Source organism: Physcomitrium patens, chromosome 1 (genome assembly GCF_059467195.1).
Source record: "Physcomitrium patens ecotype Gransden chromosome 1, ASM5946719v1, whole genome shotgun sequence".
NCBI lineage: Eukaryota > Viridiplantae > Streptophyta > Bryopsida > Funariales > Funariaceae > Physcomitrium > Physcomitrium patens.
In genome coordinates, this window is record NC_143410.1 from 21,709,902 (window position 1) to 21,732,228 (window position 22,327).

Genomic DNA, 22,327 nt, shown 5'->3' on the forward strand with positions numbered 1-22,327 from the left:
TTGCATTATTCTATGATGTTAGAAGATACAAGGGAAGATTTAGACTGCAGCAAGTAAATCTAATTTTTAACTCTGATGGTTTGGATTAAATAGCTAATTGTTAGAGTTTTTATGCAGTAAAGTAAAGATTCAAGCATAGAACATATTCTACTTTGATACATTATAAAAAAGAGATAAAAAAATAAAGAAATATCAAGTTTAAGATGTTCAAATTTATTAATGAGACTTATAGGTACTTGCAAAAACTTTAATTTAAATTAAGCAAGTTAATCTTTTTAATATCAAGCTTATCTTTGAGTTTGATAAATTATTTTTTATTAAGTGGTTCTATAAATAAGTCTACTATTTGGTTGTAAATTTGAATATAAAATATATCTGTTATTTCCATCAATACATTTTTTTGGGTGAAATGAAGCCAAAGTTTAATATACTTGAATTGCTCATGGTAGGCTAGATTTTGAATCACTTTTAAAGTGCTCTAAATATTACAAAAGATAGAGATAGGACTGAGTGGAGTATCATAGACCTTTGAAGAGAGAGTATGCAGTCATATAACTTCCTAAATTCCTTCAATTATTAGTTTTTCTTTGGCATCAATTATTAGTACTACTATTTTTACTTATTTTTTTGACAACTATGATATTAGTCATTCAACTAATTTGAATATCCAACATGTTATAGATTTTTTATCTATCTTGTAATTCTCTCAATTTGAATTGGTGTAACCAAGTACTGATATATTTTTGTTTTGATTATAAAAGATATCAAAATTTAGTGCTTCTATTAATATATCATAAATATGGTTGCTTGCTTCCAAGTGCAACACTCTAAGATCATGCATAAATCTATTCAATATCTCCATGACAAATAATATTTTTGATTTTGTCTTTATTAAATATATAAGTATGCCAATTAGTCTCTGAAATTATTTTTTGTCGACCTTTGGTGATTCTTCTTTAATTTCAAGTTTTAATCTTTCAATCATTAGAACCAAGGATGGAATGCATTTTTCTATGTTGAATTCTTTGAGGATATAGAAAACATGAGTGCATTGTGATATAAATAATTTATTGCAAAGTTTGTTAAATTTTATTCTTAGATATAATAAACCATGATCCAAATCTGGTATTTCAAAGTACTTCATGAGTTATTTCAATTTTTTAATTCTATTATAATTAGATCATGTAATGAGCAAGTCATCAACATAAAGGATCATGATGATTATTCCTTGCTTATTAGTAATATGGAATAAGATATAATCAACTTTGATTCTCAATAAGCCTATATGATCTAAAAATAAGTTGATTTTTTCAAACTATATTCATAGAGCTTATTCAAATCCATAGAGTGATTTATTTGTCTACATACATTATTGATTGTGGTTGAATCTTGAAATTCTACTAGAACTTGCTTGTAAGTTGTCTAATATAGGTCTTTGTTTAAGAATGTTATTTTTATATCTATATGAAATAGAGGCCAATTATTATTTGTGACTAGTTCTACTATTGTTTGTATAGCTTTCAAGTTTGCTATCAATGCAAATACTTTATCAAAATCAATATCTTTGGTTTGTTGAAATACTTGGGCTATTAGTTGGATTTTTAGTTTTGTTAATTTTTCATTAGATCCTATCTTTTTTTTATACAATCATCATGTTGTAATTGGAATGAATCCTTGAGATAACTCACATAGTTTCTATGTATTATTTCTAATAATAAAATCTATTTTTGAATACCAACTTGCATATAAGTTTGTTTTAGAGAAGTTCATGGATTCACATGGCTCTTCAATTATGTTGTGGTAAAAATCAACATTTATATGTTTTTAAAGCTCTAATTTATCAAATATTGGTATTATTAAATAATGATCTTTAGTGGCTATTTTGATTAAATATAATAAGCTATCTTTTAGTCAAATTAATGATTACAAAAAATAAATGGATTGTGTTCTAGTGGCAATAATTTACAAGGAGTCTTGCTAGATTAGATATAATATAGGTATCTTCGGTACCATCGAGGATAAGGATTCATGTGGTATTTCTAGTTCAATTTGGTCTTTAAATGGAGTATATTTTAATAACCTATTTTACTAATAAAAGTTCTTTTTTTAAAGATAAATTTGTATTGGATGTAGCTATTGTTGAATTTGAGATGTGTTAAGATTCTAAAAAAAGATAATTTATCAAACTTTATATTTTAATTAATAATGACCTTGTAGTTGCTTGTGATCTATATTCAATATTCTTTTGATCTATTATCAATGCCAAAATAGATGCCTAGTTTGATGTTTGAGTCGAGCTTATCTCAATTTATCATATCTATTTATACAAGCATTCAAGATCAAAATATTTTGACTTTTGGATAAATCAAGCTTAATACAAAAAGATGTTTGTATGGTATTACTTGAGGATTTGCTATTAACAAGGGATTGATTGAATAGGTAGACAGTGGTATTTATGGCCTCATTGTAAAGAAATCTTGGCATTTAGTCTCGTATGGTCATACATTTTGTCATTTCAAGGAATTTTTTGTTTAGGCATTCCATTATGCCATTCTCCTTTGGGATGTTGGCAATTATTAGATATCTTTGAGTGCCAATTTCTTTGCATAATCTTGTGAAAGCTATTGATAAGAACTTGTCTCTGCAATTACATAGTAGCATCTGAATTTTTCATTGCATTTGTAGTTTAATCATTTTTTTAAAACTTTGAAATGTTCAAATGTATCTGATTTATTTTTGAAAAAGAATGTCCAAATGAATTTGCTAAAAGCATCAACTATAACAAGGATGTATTTGAATCTATTGAGAGGTACTATTAGTATGCACATAAATCTATGTGAAGAAGTTTGAAAGGCACTTTTACTCAATCCTAACTGTGTCAAGGAAAGTGTACAGGACTGCTTGCCGACTTAACATTGATTACAAATTTCAATGTAGCTTGGAATCTATGAGATTTTTATTGTCATGTTTTTTGATGAGAGATTATAGAGACAATAAAATCCAATGTAGCTGAGTTGATAGTGCCACAACCAAAAGGTATCTATATTGATTTGTGCTAGGTTGGTAGATATCTCAAGAATCTTAGCCGTCACTTGATTCAATCCATTTTTTTTATTTTTCTTGCCTTCAATATTTATTTGTTTGTCACCCCTACTATATAAAATGCATCTTTGATCGTCAAAACATGCCATGACTCCTATCTCAGTGAAGGATCCAATCAAAAGTAAATTCTTTGTTAACTAGGCACATAAAAAATACCAAGGATGTCTTTAATTTCACATGTTGACAATATTAAGTATAGAATACTATAACTTGTAATTAAGTGGTTTTGGCCACGAATAATTTTAGCACTACCAGTACAGTGATCTAGGCTAAAGAAGCTGTTTCAATCTCCACTCACATATTAAACGGCTTCAAAATCCAGATACCACCCAAAGTCAAAGCTATTTAAATCTAAAGAAGACAATGTTGCTTCAAATATTTTTGTCACCTTCATCTAGAAGGTCAATGGTTTCACAAGGTTTTGGATCAAAATACGATCAAACATCTAGGACTATATTCATTGATGACTGAATGATAAGTTTGCTACACCAATCACCCTCCAATTTTTGAATGTTTTTCAAGTGTTTAGAGCACATTTTTTTGAAGTGGCTAAGATATCTGTAGCAGTGACATCTAGATTGTCTAGATGCATAGTTGTTGTATGGGCGGTTGTATTGCCCTTAGTATTGGCTCCCTTGAAAATATAGGTACTATTGAGGTGGATAAGAAGTTTTTTGACATGACTGTTCACCCCAAAAGTACAGTGTCTTGGTAGACACTATAGCTCAATTCGCTCTGAGCTTTGATTAGCCTTGTTGTTCTTCAAGCATTAGCCATGGTTGAAGTTGATCTAACGTAGAGAACCTTTTGGAGCTTGTGTAATTTTGTAAAAAGTAATTGTAGCCATTAGTAAATACTTTTATTACAATCTGGATTAGATTCGCATCTTTGAGTTTGATCCCATTGGCATTTAATTGAACAAGGATGTATTTGAATTAGAAGAAGTAAACTTTAGTACTTGTAATCTCTAAAAAACTGAGCATTGATAGACAATTTTTTAGATTGAATTCTTGGCTATAATTATCTACCTCAAAAGACCAATATAGTAAATCCTACAGTGGTTTTGCATCCTAAAACTTTGTGAGTTGAGTTAGGAGGGTGTGCTTAACCAACATTGTCATAATATATATAAGTCATTCCAATCTATCCTCATAAGATTCTTCCTTGTGGTCTTTGAGTTTAGAAGCAAAGTTTAGATCGGATGACCTAGGTATTAGATTTGATAATATTGACCACAACTTTTTTTTTTGGCTTTTTTGGTTATCAATTATTTCCATTGGTGGAAATTTAATAATCCAATAAGCTTTGTTTTCTCTAAGATACTATTACTTATGAATTTATTGTAGAAAATTTGAAAAAAATAGGAAAGTGATGCTACTTTAAGATGTGCACAGAACTTTGGACTTTGCTACTGTAGAACTTACACATGAAAGAAAAAAGAATTCATATACAAAAAAAAAAAAAAAAAAAAAAAAAAAAAAAAAAAAACGTATATATAAAGTTCTTTGTTAATTGTTGAGAATGTTTAGAAAGATACAAGAGTAGTAAGTAATACACACACATACAAGAGAGTTTCTAAAGAGAGAGAGAGCTTCATACAAAAGTCTATTAATCTGGTTTGTCTCATATACAAGAAGAGAAGGGGAGAGAATAAACAATTCCTTTCTACTACATTCTAAATACAATAGCTATAGTATTTATTATAGACTATAGTAAATATAATGGAAAGTGCCAACTATATTTAATGCTCTCAACACTCCTCCTTACTCATCATAATATTTACATAATATAAAATTTATATAGAATTATGATCTATATTTCTTTTAATTTTAGAAGATCAATAATTGTTGCCTCATTAAAACCTTATCTACAAAAACCTTATTGTATTTAAAGACAAAACCATAGATGAAGGAAAAAGAGTACAACATCATTTTTCTTATTATTTAAAGAATTCATTAACTTTTTTATTCAAGAAAAGCAAGTTGCTGCATACCAATGCCATAAGTAAGTCAATGATGGTTGTATAATAGGAGAGCTTTAGTAAAGAAATCAGCAAGGTTATTTGCAAATTCAATTTTCTTAATTATAAGTGCTTGATCAGTAATCAAGTCATGGGTATAACTAAAATATTTTGAATCAATATGCTTTGTCATATTGCCTTCAATGAAACCAACTTGCATCTGTGCAATATAAGCACTATTGTCTTCATGCAAGATAGTTAGAGAATCATCATATGAAAATCCACATGTTGTTTGAATGAATTTATCAATTAATCACAATCAAATACATTCTTAAGATGATTCATGTAACGCAATAATTTTTGCATGGTTGAATGAAGTTGCAGTTATTGTTTGTTTCAATGATTTCATTGATATTGCAGCTCCATATCTTAAAAATACATATCATGTTTGAGATTTAGTTGTTGCAGTATCAGATTTATATCCTGCATCACAATATCTAATCAATTTTGGATTTATAAATTGTGTGTAGTATAATTCCAAGTCTTTAGTACCTTTTAAATAATATAATAAATATTTGATATCATTCCAATGTCATAGTATTGGACGTACACTATGTCTTACAAAAACACTAACTACAAATATAATATCTGATCTTATAGATGTAGCCAAATATAAAAGTGCTCCAACTGCTGCAAGGTATTGATATTGATCTCCCAATATTTCTTCCTCCTCCTCGCATAGACAGTATGGATCATAACCATCACTACCACGTCCAACCATTGGTATGGATAATAGATAAGCATCAATCATATTGAATCCCTGCAAGATTTGTCTAATATATATTACTTGATAGAGAAAAATGCTACCATTTGTAAGATGCATAATTTGAAGACCAATGCAAAAAGTTATTTTTTCTAGCATTTTCATCTCAAATTCACATATAAGTAGATTAATAGTTGCAACACATATAGATTTAATGCCCACTAGATTAAGATCATTAATATATATAGCAATGATTACATAACTAATTTTAACTTATTTGATAAATAAACAAGGGATTAGTCGATCACTTATAAACTTATGTGTAATTAAATAATCTCAAAGACATTGATACCACATGCGTCCAAATTATTTTAAACCATATAAGGCCTTATATAATTTAATGCTATGATATCGTCCTAGAGCAGGTCCATTTGGAGTTCCTATTTCTAAGCCAAGTAGAACTTTTATATAAATATTTGCATCAAGAGAACCATATAGATATGCAATTATCAAATCCATTAGATCTATTTCAAAGGTGGCATGAACTACTATTCCAATAATATATTGAAATATAATTGAATCCATGATTGGAAAATATGTGGATTCATAATTAATGCCAAATCATTGAATAAATCCTTGAGCAACAAGATAAGCTTTATAGCAGTTTATTTGACCCTGAGCATCTTGCTTGCATATTAATATCATCTTATATCCCACAAGGCGAGATGTAAGAGTATCTACAATTAAACTAGAGACTTCTTTTCTTACGCAAAGAGGCATACTCTTCTTCAATAGTAGTTTTTCATTTTGATCAATCAGAGTGACACATTGCTTCTTTGATGGTTTGAGATTCAAGATTGTCTTCTTCACAAGAAATGGCTTCTATAATCATACATGCAAATGATTCATCTACCGTAATAGATGGTCTGTTTAAAATATCGTTTGTAGCATAATATAGAATAGATAATTCTTTGCTCAACTTATTCTTATTCCTTCTAATTCTAAGATTGTTTTTCATAAGAATTGAAGGTACATTATGTATGGATTTATCATCATGAAATGGTAGTTCCATATGATAAGTGGAAATTTCTTGAAAAATAATACCAAGATTAGTCAATATTATAGCTTTTTTCTTACGTGGTTGCTTATCTAGTCTACTAGTTCTTTTAATTGTTGTTGTTATAACTTAAGGTATTGTAGTTAATGGCACTGCAATGTAAGCAAGTGTATTCTAGGCCTCATTAATAGGAACTCTTGTAATTCTAGGTATATCATTGAAGCCATCACGTGTTTCATTTGTAATCTATTTTAGATGCAAAATCTTATCAACTTCGGTTTCAACCAAAGATGTCCTAGGATCGAGATTCATTGTAAACATTTTTAGTACTTCAAATATAAGTACTTTATTTCTTTGCTGATTGGATACTCTTCCTTAAAGATATGGGAATACATTCTCTTCAAAACGGCAATTTTCCAAACGTGCATGTAATAATGTGCCAGTTGATAGATCAATAATATGAATAATACTTTGTGAATCAAAACCAATATATATGCCTTCTTGTCGATGAGCTCCAATAATACGCCGTTGAGGTTTTGGTACTGAAATCCAAGTATGGCAACCAAATACTCGTAAGTGAGATACATTTGGAACACAACTCAAAATAACCTTATGTGGTGAAACAATTTTAAGAAAAAAAAAAAAAAAAAAAAAAAAAATGTGTTGTTGTGTTGTAATACGACTATATGGTGAAAATATAAATGGAAAAGATTTATTAACATTTAGTCATCTTGGATGTTAGAAACAGTGGCCAATTCCAATGCCAATATTTAGGGGCCAATTAATGTCACTCCATTGCAAGCTGTACCACCGAACGTGACAACAGCGTATGCTCCACCGGCGTCATCGAATCAAGTATCCTCCATACCAACAGGACGACCAAGATCATTTTCTAATCCTACATGGAACAAGCCTAGTATATATATATCGATGGAGACACCTAATATGCCTGATGGAGGTACAAGAAGACCACTTTGTTGTTTCCGTTGCAAACAGATTGGTGTCACGGCCATAATCATGTAAGCTAATAATTACATATAGAAATAGGTAGAAGTAAGTAAAAGTAGATAAAAGTAAGTTAATTCTATAATATTTAATATGAAAGCTTCCTAGAAACTTCCTAGACGCTACTTTGACTTCATAGGTGACTTTAATTGACTTTTTGGATTAGAAACGTGGTCAACAAGTTGGCCATGTGCCACACATGTTGTTAGCTTGAAGATCAAGCTAACTATGTGGCCCACACGGAGAAAAACTTGCCTTGTAAGTCAAGGCATGTGTCCTACAAAGTCAACACATATTAGAGGTCCTATAGAACGTCACCACGTAGCCCCTAGTTAGATAGTATATATAGAGACAAGGGTGAAGGCTTCTTCACTCTTGTCAACTCCTTTCTTGCTTCTAGTCTAGTTTCAAGGGTCTCTAGTTTTCTTGTCTTTTGGCAATAGCCATTCCAGTTTTTCTTTCAATATATATATTTGTTTATTTACCTCTCTTTGAGTGAAGGCTCACTTGTCTGAATTGTTTTTCATCGAGTTCTTCTCCTTGACAGATTGACAAGAGTACACTTACAATATCAGAGCTTTGTTTTTCTTGAATAAGAGTGGATTACCCCTTTCTCTTGACAAGACATAAGCATATTAGAAGTTTGTGGATTACCCACTTCTAAACTGATATTGTTCTTAGTATCTTCTTTGTTATCAAGTCTTTCTTTTCTTTTGTCTTGAGCAGTATCAAACAAATTTTTCTTCTTAGTATCATTATGGCAGAGCTTGTTGAAATGAAGAGTGCAATGGCATAAATGCAAGAGCAAATGAGGGAGTTAATGCTTGCGATGCATCAACTCAATTCACCAACACAGGAAAGAACAAGAATAGCAGAAAGTGGGGATATAGAGATGATCAGAGCTGCTTCAACATCTACAACAAATCACGTTCCTTCTCCAATTGTACAACATCCTATAAGCACTAGAGAACCAAGAATTGCCTTACCCGAGAAATTTGATGGTACGAGATCAAAGTTTCGAGGGTTCATCAATCAAGTACAATTGGCAATTGAACTTCAACCGCAAAGCTATCCAACTCTAGGATCACAAGTCAGGTTTATTGGCACTCTACTTTCTGGTTCTGCATTATCGTAGTTTTCATCTTTTCTTGAACAACAAAATCCAATATTGGACAATTTGGAAGCTTTTTTGGCAGAGTTTCGATCTATGTATGGTGAACACGATGCAACTCGTGTTGCAACAAATAAGATCCGAATTCTGCGACAAGGAAATCGCTCAGTAACAGTGTATGCTTCACAATTTCGACAACTTGTAATTGACATCAAGTGGGATGATGCTGCACTCATCAGTCAATTTCTTTATGGATTGCAATACGAAGTAAAGAAATTGATGCTCAACTTACCTGATCCTCAAACTTTGAGTCAAGCAATCGATTTTGCGATAAAATGTGATAATCAACTTTTTGAATTTCGATCCGAGAATCATTCACGGGAACCTCAACGTTATTACTCAATGGCAACATCAACATCTTTGCCAAACGTACATTCGAAAGTAGAAGACATGCAAATTGACGCGGTACGTTTTAAACCCCTAACTGAGCAAGAAAAGATTCGTCGTCGTCAAGAAGGATTATGTTTATATTGCGGAGAACCTAAGCACACTGCTCAACATTGTCCAAAGAAACGACGCAACTATAAAATGAGGGGTACGACGGTCAAAGAAGACAACATGTCGGAAAACGGATTCGTCCAGCTACAATAGGGACCGTGCAGCTGGAACCTTGTACAATTCCTAATGAAGGTCCTATCCTCTCCTCAGAACCCTCTCCTTGTTTTATAATAGACTTATATTTAGGACCTAAGAATTACAAAGCCTCTGCTTTATTAGATTCGGGAGCCTCAGCATGTTTTTTAGATGAACAATTTGTTAAAAGTCGTAAAATACCCTTTGTACAGAAACGTAAACCAGTACATGTAGAAGTCATAGATGGTCGTCCCTTGTCTTCTGGAGATGTCACTCATAAAACTCATCCTATAAAAGTAACAATAGACGGTCATGATAGCTACATAGCTTTTAACATAATTAAATCCCCGTGCAATCCAGTTATTTTAGGTTTATCCTGGCTAGAAAAATATAACCCTCAAATAGATTGAAATTCGCGTAAACTTGACTTTTTCCAGAGCGTTATTAATAGTTCTACCAACCAAGTAAAAAATATTAAGTCTAGTATAGTAAAACCCGTACTGATAGGTGCAAAAGCATTTATACACATAGCAAAAGAAGGATCAACTTTTGCTATTTATGCTGCACCTATTTCTGAAAACGTAAAGACTTCAAGTGGCATTCCAAGTCAATATCAGGAGTATCAAGACGTTTTTGAGAAAAAGAATGCAGATATTCTTCCTGAGCATCGCCCATATGATTGTTCAATCGACCTCAAGGAAGGAACTCAGCCACCATTTGGACCAATTTACAGTTTATCGCAAGATGAGATGGCTGAACTCAAGACATATATTGACGAGAATTTAGCGAAGAATTTCATACGCCATTCAAAATCTCCAGCAGGAGCTCCAATTCAATTCGTAAAGAAAAAAGATGGATCTTTACGAATGTGTGTTGATTATCGAGGACTCAACAAGATTACAATCAAGAACAGGTATCCATTACCTTTGATATCAGGACTCCTTGACCAGTTGAATCAAGCTAAGATCTATACAAAAATAGATCTAAGACGAGCATATAATCTAGTACGGATCAAAGAAGGAGATGAATGGAAGACTACGTTTCGAACCAGGTATGGACATTTCGAATATAATGTCATGCCCTTTGGACTCACGAATGCACCAGCTGCTTTTCAACATCTCATGAATGATGTATTTCATGAATTCTTAGACAATTTTGTCGTCTGCTATCTAGATGATATCCTGATCTATTCTAAGAACGTCGAAGAACATGAAATACATGTTCGTCAAGTATTACAAAAACTTAGAGATGCAGGATTGTATGCCAAGATGAAAAAGTGTATATTTCACACTACTCAAGTTGACTTTTTAGAATACATCATTTCAAATGATGGTCTCATGATGGATTCTAAGAAAGTCCAAACAATCATGGATTGGAAGATTCCAAGGACAGTAAGAGATGTCCAATGTTTCTTGGGATTTGCCAATTACTATCGGATCTTCATCAAAGATTTCTCACGAGTTGCAGCTCCACTTACACGCTTGACTAGTAAAGATAAATTCCAATGGAATCAAGAAGCGGAAGCAGCATTTGAAGCCTTGAAGACATCGTTTGTCTCTGCACCAGTCTTATATCGTGTTGACTTTTCCAAGGCATTTTTTATGAAACAGATGCATCAGATTTTGCCTTGGGTGCAGTTTTATCACAAATGGAAACAGATGACAAACTTCATCCGATAGCTTTTCATTCAAAAAAATTCTCAGCAGCCGAGATCAATTATGAGATCCACGATAAAGAACTTTTTGCGATCGTGGATTCCTTTCAAGAATGGCGTCATTATCTAGAAGGCGCTTCTAGTCCAATCACTGTGTATACAGATCACAAGAACCTCGAGTATTTCATGTCAGCACGCGTGTTGAATCGTCGTCAAGCTCGTTGGAGTATGTCTTTGTCAAGATTCGAGTTCATTATCACTTATCGGCCAGGAAAACAACAAGGTTTATCTGATGCCCTATCTAGACGTTCTTATTTTGCACCAAAAGAAGGAGATGCAGCTTTTGAGCAACAAAGAACGGTCCTCTTGAAACCAGAGCAATTTCATCTCCGAGCAATAAAATCAACATTGACTGTTGATTCAACTTTTCTCAAGCAAATCCAGTCCAGTATGTCTTCAGACCCTCTTGTTTATGATATCGAGAATAATTCTTCCAAGTCTCATGATCCTTCTAAGTTCGAGTTCAAGAATAATCTATTATATTTTGAAGGACGCCTATATGTTCCAGAAGGAGAAGCACGTTTACGTGTTCTTCAAGCACGTCATGACTTTCCAGCAGCAGGGCACTTTGGATATAATAAGACTTTGGAATTCATATCAAGAGATTTTTGGTGGCCACAAATGTGGAAATCAGTCAAAGACTTTGTACAATCATGTGATATTTGTTCAAGATCAAAAATTCCTCGTCATCGACCTTACGGACTTCTTCAGCCATTACCTATACCAGAACAACCATGGTCTTCTGTTTCTATGGATTTCATCACAGATCTTCCAAGCTCAAGATCTTATGATTCTATATTTGTGATAGTAGATCGTTTCACCAAGACGGCATATTTTGTGCCATGTACAAAATCTATCACAGGTGAAGAAACAGCTAAGCTTTTCATTGATAATATCTATCGCTATCATGGATTACCTAAAGATATCATATCAGATAGGGGAACTCAATTTGTGTCAAGATTTTGGAGGACCCTTTTCAAGATTTTAAAAGTGGACATAAAGCTATCTTCGGCTTTCCATCCTCAAACTGATGGACAAACAGAGCGCGTAAACCAAGTCTTGGAGCAATATTTAAGGTGTACTATCAACTACCAATAAGATGATTGGACAACCCTTCTGCCATTGGCAGAGTTTGCTTATAATAATACGGTACATTCTTCCACGCAACAAACACCTTTCTTTACTAATTATGGCTATCATCCACGACTTGATACTTTTGATTTTTTAAAAGTTGATAATCCTGCAGCAGAAGATATGGCAAATCGGTTGTCAGAGTTACATGCAATAATGAAGACGCAATTGAAGGAAGCTCAAGAACGACAAAAAATAAACGCAGATCTATATCGTAAGGAGCAACCACAACTCAACGTGGGTGATAAGGTATGGCTACTTCGTCGCAATATCAAGACTACTCGACCTTGTGACAAGTTGGACTATCGTAGGCTTGGCCCTTTTTCTGTTTCTGAACAGATCAACCCAGTTGCATATCGGTTACATCTACCGGAGTCAATGAAGATCCATCCTGTATTCCACATGTCTCTTCTTGAACCATATAAGACAGTGGATATACAAGGAAGAAGACAAATGCCACTGCCTCCTATAGAAGTAGATAATAATGAAGAATTTGAGGTGGAAGAGATATTAGACTCAAGGCGGCACCGAAATAAGCTGGAATATCTTGTTCATTGGCGCGGATATGATATTAGTGAACACACATGGGAGCCATCCAGGAATCTAGCAAATACATCATCTAAAGTCAAAGTTTTTCATCAACGACATCCATCAAAACCAAGATGAAAATCTCTCTTATAAAAGAGACAAGATTGAGGCAAGATAACATTCAATTTCCTATCCTTGTTTGTAACTTCTTTGCATTTGTGATGCTAATTAGATGGAGAGCCAACAACCAGCGGATTCAACTCAAGAACCTTCGTTTGCTGACCTGCCGGACGAGACATTACGATTGTCACAACCTTCAAGACGACGCAATCGAGATGAAGATCTTCAAGAACGACATGTTCTTCCTCGAATAGATTGTGAGATACAACGCGTTTGGTATCACGATTTGGGAAGGGACTCCCGATGTTTGGTGATTTTGCTACAGGTAGGAACAACTCCTGATGGTGTTCCAAATATTCTATTCGAAGGAAGTTACGAAGGCCTCAACAATGATCAAATAACTGGGTGGTCTTCCTGCCCTGGTATGGGACACTACCGATGGTTGAGAGGCCCTATCAATCATCTTCGAAGAGAACAGAGATCAGAGTATGTGGCAAATATAATTCGTCGCATCATAGATTTCCTCAACATATGATGACCGCTCTTCGTGGAACTCGTCTCTAGAAAGGGGGGTAATGTCACGGCCATAATCATGTAAGCTAATAATTACATATAGAAATAGGTAGAAGTAAGTAAAAGTAGATAAAAGTAAGTTAATTCTATAATATTTAATATGAAAGCTTCCTAGAAACTTCCTAGACGCTACTTTGACTTCATAGGTGACTTTAATTGACTTTTTGGATTAGAAACGTGGTCAACAAGTTGGCCATGTGCCACACATGTTGTTAGCTTGAAGATCAAGCTAACTATGTGGCCCACACGGAAAAAAACTTGCCTTGTAAGTCAAGGCATGTGTCCTACAAAGTCAACACATATTAGAGGTCCTATAGAACGTCACCACGTAGCCCCTAGTTAGATAGTATATATAGAGACAAGGGTGAAGGCTTCTTCACTCTTGTCAACTCCTTTCTTGCTTCTAGTCTAGTTTCAAGGGTCTCTAGTTTTCTTGTCTTTTGGCAATAGCCATTCCAGTTTTTCTTTCAATATATATATTTGTTTATTTACCTCTCTTTGAGTGAAGGCTCACTTGTCTGAATTGTTTTTCATCGAGTTCTTCTCCTTGACAATTGGTCATTATGCTAGTGAATGTTCCAATCCCAGAGCCAGTGATAATTACATACTAATGTATGGAAATAGCAAGCAGTTGAGGTATACTTATCAACAATGTAATATTCCATTCAATTTCAATAATCAGAATCAACAGATCCAAAGCCATGAAAAAATTGAGGAGATAAATTGAGGTCTTCAAGAATATCTGGTAAATCGGGTGGAATAAGTTCGAGCCGTTCTTATCAGGAGTCGGCAAAAGGACAAAGGACCAATTCAATATTTGGATGAGTCTGATGTGAAGGGGCAATTTGACTCAATTACAGGGACATCCAATCCAGATCCTGGTATGGGCTTCTTACCCAATATGAGACCTGACTCGGTTGTGCAACCCAATGAGGTCTCGAATATGGAGGCTTCGATTCTATTTCAAGCTATTTTGTTTTCTATGTCATTTTGGAGAAACATCCTTTTCATGAAAAGATCCTCTTAGAGGCAGGAATTCTATAGAGGTAAGTCTGCTGTTCTAATTCAGAGTCCAGGGCGGAAGAATAGGAGACCTCACGGAGTTAAAAGAAAGGAGAGGAAAAAGAAGGGAGCATTTGGAGATCCAATTTTTAGAGTTGGAGAGCTAGCTTCAAGCTCCTTCGAAAGGTGTAGAATTGGATTTTATAGGGTTTGGGAGGACTTTGCAATCATTGCTCAAAGTCAGTGTTTATATTGGTGAATTGGATTTTTGTAATAAAGTAAAGGCTAGTACTCTTGATTGTTTTACAAAATTGGAGATATATCTGTGGTTGAAATTTTAGAGGTGTCTAGATGGTTGAGTATACTAAGTGCATGCAAAAATTTGTGTTAATCTTATGGTACGGATAGAGGATATTTGATCATTAGTATAAAGAGGTATCAAAAGTTGGCATATTGGAGTTGTTTAGGATTTTTGTAATATCTGAGATCCATCAATTGGAATGAGGTGAATTTTGAGACAATAAATCAAGGACTTAAAAGTGGAGCTGCATACAAAGTTTGAATGAGAATTAATAGTTAGAGAAGGAGAAATTGTAAGTTAAAGTTCATCATCAACCTTCTAGGCAGCGATCAAGGGACTTCAACGTGGATTTAGAGTGTTTTCTTGCAATCTGTAAGTTGAATTGAATTGAACTTCTTGAGCATTTAGAAGACTAGTAAAGACACTAGTGATAGAAGTCTCACAACAATCAGATGGTCAGATTGAGAATTACAGCTTGTCGAGACTTGTTGTCTAGGGTTAGGATTTTAAAAAATAAATAAATAAAAATTTTAAAAAAAATGAAATAAAAATAAAAATAAAAAATAACAAAATAATTTATACTTATAATATCTAGAAGCTATTAAAAATAGTATTCTAAGCACTTTGTATTAGGATTAAGCTTTTATATTGAAATCCGAAATAGTTTGTATTTAGATAGTTGAAATCCACTAGACTACTTGGATACTTGCAAAACATCATTTTTTCTTCCACAGCCAAATGCCTGATGCATTTTCAAGCTAGATAGCACGTAATACGACAACGTATTAATGCTGTAGCATGTAAAACTGCATGACTCCATATAGATGCATGTAAATTTGCGTGAAAGAAGAATAGCTAGTTAATGAATTCTATATGCTTTATAAATAAATTTTTAAGTCTATTTTGAGTATATTCTTATGGAATACAATATGTCAACTCAATTCTTGTTGTAATACAATAGTCTTCAAAAGACTTTGATGCAAATTCTTTTGTATTATCCATACGCAATGTTTTTATAGGATAATCAAAAAAATATGCCTAAAAATAAATAAGCATAGATATAAGATTGGCAAACACTATGTTTCGGGTTGATAATAATGAAGCATGTGATTGTTTACCTGATGCATCAACAAAGACCAAAAAATAATGAAATGGTCTCAATATTGGATTAATAGGACCACAAATATTACCATCCAATCTTTCAAGCATTGGTGGTAATTCTTGTGGCAATTTCCAAATTGAAAGCCAAATAATCATCTTGTCTTATACACATGCACGACATAATTCTATAGAACCTACATCTGCAGGCTTTAAATTGTGCCTAGTTATATATGAAATGATCTTTCTAAATAATATAGATCCTGGATGTCCCAATTCTCCATGCCAGAGAGAAGCATGATTCTTTGTGATAGATGATGTAAAATTAAATATAATGGAAGCTGAATCACAATTTGGAATAAACCATTTTCTATATCAAAAGATTTTTTAATAATTTTATGGTTCTTTGCAAGAACCAAAACTTCTTTTCTATTTAAAATGGCAGTCGAGAGGTGATAACCATTGATACACACATCTCGGTAGTTGATGAGACTCTGAGGGTGCAAACATCGCATGTTTACATTTTATGATGGAATCCATAGGTAATTTTACCATCACTATGCCTTCTTGGAAATAAAACGCATTTGCTCTAACTATGGTCATCATATTTTTAGTTTGCCAAGTTGAAGATTTTTCAATAAAAAAATTATCTATCCTACAAAATAGTATGTGTTGTTACAAAATCAATGAGAGCATCATTTGATTCTTCATTAGAGGTTTTGTCATTCATATAAGCCTCTAAATCATCAATACCAATTGAATCCATGGATGCATCCATGATATGAACTTCACGAGCCTCAGCTTGTAGTTTCTTATTTTCTTGGAATATTTTAATAAAATATTTTGAAGTACGACACGCATGTGCTAAATGTCCAATCATTCCACATTTATAGCAAGAATGCATCTTTGATTTTTTTTTTCTACTATAATTAATAGTAGAATGTTTATTCTTTCCACATGGGTAGAAATAATCATGACTATAATTGCCCTGATGCTTAAGATCACGTTTCCCATGTTTATATAATTTTTTCTTAGACTTTGAAATATTAAGTGTATGAAATTCTGGAACTGTGGTTCGAATAGGACGAGCTTCTGCATTGCACAAGAATAGCTCATTTTGCTTCTCTGTAAGAAGTAGATAGGACATGAGATCAAAACGACTCTAAAATTTCATGTTCCTATATTGTTGTGCAAGCACAGTAGATACAATAGGAAATGTAGAGAGAGTTTAACTATCATTTCTTCTTCAGAGATGCTTTGTCCATATAATCATAATTGTGAGACAATACTATATATTTCACTATTGAAAGCATTTAAATTTGGAAAATCCAAGACACTTAAATGTATCCAATTATGACATGCATATGGAAGGAAAATGGTCTTTTGATGATCAAACATGGATTTAAGATTCTTCTAAAGTTCTGCACGATCTTCCATTTCTAAATATTGATATTGTAATGCAGGTACAAGATGACAATGAAGGAGAAGAAGTGCTTTCCAACAAATAGCAAGAAGAATAGAAATACTTATTGTAGGAGATGCTTCAAACGTAATTGCATTCGAGAGTTTTTCTGCAAATAAATTTGCTTTTGCCATTTTTGCTCATAATAGATAATTGTTTCCATCCACAATCAATGGTAGAAATAAAAGAGCTTCAAAATGTTGGGATGCATTGGTAATAGTTGGAATTATAGTAGAAGCAATTGAAGATGTTGAAGCACTCATTATAAATAAATCTATAAAGAAAATACAAGATCAAGTAGAAAAGTTGAGTAAAATGAATCTAAAAAATATAAAGTCAAATAAAATGATAAAATTGAACTTGAAGTCAAAAATATTAATTAATTTTATTTTTTATTTTTTTTTAACAAGGTTGTGGATTGTGGCAATAGGGCGGCGGCGATAGTAACAACGGAGCAATCGGCGGCTATTTAGTGGTAATTGGTGGTCAACGGCGGCGATAGGGTGGCAGCGGTAGTGCAACGATGGCAGCAGCAATTTGATAGCTATTTGTCAGCAGGCACGGGGTGCAACAAGGAGGCAAGGCTAGAACAAGTATTCTAAGCAAGCAGCTAATGTGTGAGGGGCGAGCAAGAAGTGCAGCAAGATCATGAGTCACACAAGGAGTAGGAGTAGCAACAAGTTTGAAGAGTCAAGACTAGAACAAAAAAAAATAAAATAAAATAAAATAAAATAATTGTGATAGTGTATAAAAGAGAGTCATGTTGATACGTGTTGAGAATGTTTAGAAAGACACAAGAGTAGTAGTAAGTAATACATACATACACAAGAGAGTTTCTAAGGAGAGAAAGAGCTTCACACAAAAGTCTATTGATTAGGTTGTGTCTCGTATACAAGAAGAGAAGGGGAGAAGATAAACAGTTCCTCTCCACTACATTCCAAATACTGTAGCTATAATATTTACTGTAGACTACAGTAAATATTGTGGAGTACAAACTATCATTTACACCTCTCCACTGTTGACTTGCATTCACAGCTAGGATTCTAGCGCCTTGCAATAAAATATCAGGGAAAACGGCAAAAAATACCATATGAGTGGTTACGTCTGTATATAAAGAGATATATTTCTTTTTTTGTTCTTTACTTGCTTATTCATATTAATTTAAATAAAAAAATAAATAAATGCATCAAAGAGGGGTTAGGAAGAACCACAGAATCCCCTTTTCACTGCCCAAATTTTGAACAGAGGTTCGAAATTCCTAAGTTGTGAGTGGATCTGTCACAAAACGAAATTCTGGGTTCTGCTACCCCTTCTTCGGAATGGGCCTTTCAACATTTTGAAAACATGATGTGAAGACATTGCAGATGATCAAGGAGAACTGAAATCGTCATGTAAGCAAGAATTGCAAATCCAAGAGATGGTGGCTTACAAGAATGAGGGATAAAATGAAACTTCGATGAACTTGTATTATGAGCTTAATAGGGGAATGTTACAAAAAGTGCAAACTGAAATAGCACAATATAATGTAATAGCTGAGTCTTCGGGATTATCCGATTCATTCAGAGCACCAAAAAGATGCATCTGACAAGCTTTCTACACGCAACGTAAAGAGCAGGGAGCCGAAGGAACAGCTTACGAAACAAACGGCAGGGGTAGAGAAATTCTTGACATCTTCAACTTCAGCACACTAAAATAGTTGGTGACGAAAAACCACTGTACTTGCTGAATACCAACGTAAACATTTCGCGTCACAATTTAGTTAATCTCTCAAGAAGGCCTGGCAAGATACTCCTAAGATGAAATCTGTCAACGATGCCTTTTATCATACATAGGGAATGGCCTGCAACTCCATTTCCATTCCTATGTAAACAAGCAGACTTACAACTTAAGCACTTTCATTCTATGCCGCTCGAGTATCGATAGCATCTTCTCAAACCTGGCTTTTATCTACATTTTCGAATTTCTTATCAAATTCGGCTTGAGGCTTCAGAGTTGGACTTGGGTGCGCATGTGGACTAGGGGTTCTAGGTCTGGAATTCGACCGCTGTGTGATGGTCTCACCGTCCTTACCCTCCGGATATCGCACAACAACGACAGGGCAATCACAGTGATGTAGGCAGTAATCACTGACACTACCAAGTCGACCTTTCCGAGTATGATTAGAAGCACCAAACCCTGCATGACATCAAAATCAGCACATTTGGTCAGACCTCAGGCGGATGATTGCAACAAAAGCTGCGCTTTCAGCAGCCGAAAATGACAGACTAATGCTACACTAACCTGTGGTACAATACGTGTTGTAATCACATCTCTCTGGCATGCGTGACTAGCCATTGAAAAGTCAGTCGCACCAATCAGAGAAGAACAAAAACACAACCTTGTGCATGAATGGTGCTCAAATATGTGAAAAGTTTAGAAGTATTTCAAAAAGGACATAGCAACATTTTTTAGCATGATGTTGAAATAATCTGCAATCTGAAATTACTATAACAAATTGTGGGTGATGTCGGCCAAGGATATCATATGATTTGGGCATTTAATCTGCACTCACCGAGCACAATGTAAAAAAGCAGTTCGGGTCAGAAGAAAGGCGACTTAATTGAGAAGAATTTGTCTACCTCGACTACCCATGATCATTGCATGGACTCCAAGTCGCTCGACCTCCAAGCATATTCGCTCCTTCATGTCATGATCTTTCACAATGTGAATCTTGTAAGGTATTTTGGCGTCTAACAGTGATTTAGCAAGGTCAGAGCTCTTAGTGGTTGTGAAAGTATCAAAATCATCTTCCATTTTCTGCTGAGACTCCTCATCAGCCGGAATGACTTGGTCTGACGCGCCCCAGTCTGCTCCAAAAAGAACACTTGTGGGTCGCACATGAAGGATAACTACGTGGTCGCCAGAGCGAAGGTAGTTTTCTACGGCCCATTTGACCGCATAGGCACTTTCATCACTCAAATCAACTGCGACCGCGATCCTTCGATGACATACTTGGGCAACTGAGAGTGGCATACTTTCTCCTGCAATATACATATCAGTAACGTACTTAGCAATCTTCGGCAAAAAGCTGACCTAAAATACAAATATTATAGTCTTATACATTAACTTTGAGTCGGGAACGATGACAGAGATGTCCAAAATAAAAAAGGAGCAAAACTGAAACATACTTCACAAATCAATTTACAGGGGTTACTTAAGATTCTCACGACTTCTGGCGAATATTGCAAGTCAAGCGCACATGTTTAACTCCCAAGGTTTAGTAGAGAAGTAAAGCTGATCAATTAAGGTATTCAAAAAATATAATTCTTCGACTAAGTCCAAACAAACAAAACTCGGTTGAAAATTGGTAACATAGATGGCTAACTTACGACTCGGAGGAAACATCTCTGCTGATTCACTTCTTACAATATCACAGAATAAAAACTATAGTATTTCGTAAAGACGAGCACAGGCAAGCATCAATGGCTGAAGTATTCCATCCTCGAGCTTCCATCACAAACCGTCTCTAGTATCATCCCGATCTTCAAAAAGATCATCAAAAAATGACCACAGTGGCTCACTCTGAACATCCCTAAACCAAGACAGTTAAATTGACATACGTAACAACGAAACGTGAAGAATACTAGATTAATTTTACATGATTACAGATCTGTTACATCAAGACCCTAACCCCTGAAACGCAAATTTCAATAAACTTCCACGCATCAAACCTCGCTGTATGTACTTCAAATTAAGCGATCACATTGTCAGACAGTTATTTTCACTCTCCCAAGTGATCACAAGCATTTTCCTACTCTCTATCAACGAGGAGCTTCACACCAACTTTTCAAAGCCGTTTCCAGTCCTCCGTAATCGGTACGACTAATGCCTCTCTTAGAAAAGAAAACGCTACTAGCATGTACAATGGTTGCAGGAAATAATCATACACAAGCTAATCATGCACCAAGCCACTCCAAAAACATGCATGCAAGCCGCCTTTCACATCCTGAAACCGCTAACCACCGAACTCCCCCAGAAGCCAAAGTGATGAGTTACCTGATTGCATGAGATACTTCACCACACTCCAGTCCACCCGAAATCCTCCTGGTAACTACACTAAAGCGCCTCTTCCTCTCTCCTCAAATTCCACCGAAATTCCACAAAAACCACGTCAACTAAAATATCGCTTTTCCAACCCACACAAGACCGACCAACCAAAACATTTAAAAACCAATTACTAAAAACTAAAAAGTAACTCGCTTCAAGGCCTTAAAGAAACATTTCAACTACAAAAAGACGAAGAGCACCAGATATAGCGTACCGCAGCAACAGAGAAAGACAGTGGACGGAACAGAGCAGGGTGGGCTGGTTGAAAGGAATACCACCTCTCACACGCAACAGAGCTACAACTCACATCCTCCCATCAAAATACTACTCCCCGAATTTCCGATGTCGGAATTTTTCGAGAAAAGGCAAACGTAAACACGCTCTGGGCAGATATTCGTGCAGGTCAGTAGTCATGACAGAAGATGACCTACAATGAAACAGTAGAGGTGGCATGCTATAAATAAGAGGAAATTCAGAACCTTGACAGCACTGAGTCCCCTATTGTGGATTGATTTGACTCACAATATGATCTTTCCAGGAGGGGAATGATACTTTCTTGGCTGAGTTGGCAACAGATAGTGCAAGTGGTTGGGCTACACAACCGTTTACTGTTGTAATAGCCATTACAGGTCTGAGAAAGAGACATGACTGAAACGTAGATGTTGTGGTACACGTACCGAA

At 34.5% G+C, this 22,327-nt stretch overlaps 1 protein-coding gene across 8 annotated transcripts; it reads right to left on the minus strand.

Annotated features, from left to right (window-relative positions):
- Positions 1 to 18,994: 18,994 nt before the first annotated feature.
- Positions 18,995 to 22,134, minus strand: LOC112281776 (universal stress protein PHOS32). Of its 8 annotated transcripts, none has more exons than XM_024518669.3 (4): positions 21,861 to 22,064; positions 21,596 to 21,674; positions 20,179 to 20,580; positions 18,995 to 19,735 (listed from the first exon to the last, which is right to left on the minus strand). In XM_024518669.3, the coding sequence occupies exons 2-4, from the start codon at positions 21,603 to 21,605 to the stop codon at positions 19,491 to 19,493; spliced, it is 657 nt and encodes a 218-aa protein (XP_024374437.1). In that variant the 5' UTR covers positions 21,606 to 21,674; positions 21,861 to 22,064; the 3' UTR covers positions 18,995 to 19,490. The 8 variants fall into 8 exon arrangements, with proteins under 8 accessions (XP_024374437.1, XP_024374446.1, XP_090109483.1 ...); XM_024518678.3 differs by having other exon boundaries at positions 21,596 to 21,677; positions 21,861 to 21,966; XM_090253357.1 differs by having other exon boundaries at positions 21,596 to 22,134.
- Between the last annotated feature and the right edge of the window lie 193 nt (positions 22,135 to 22,327).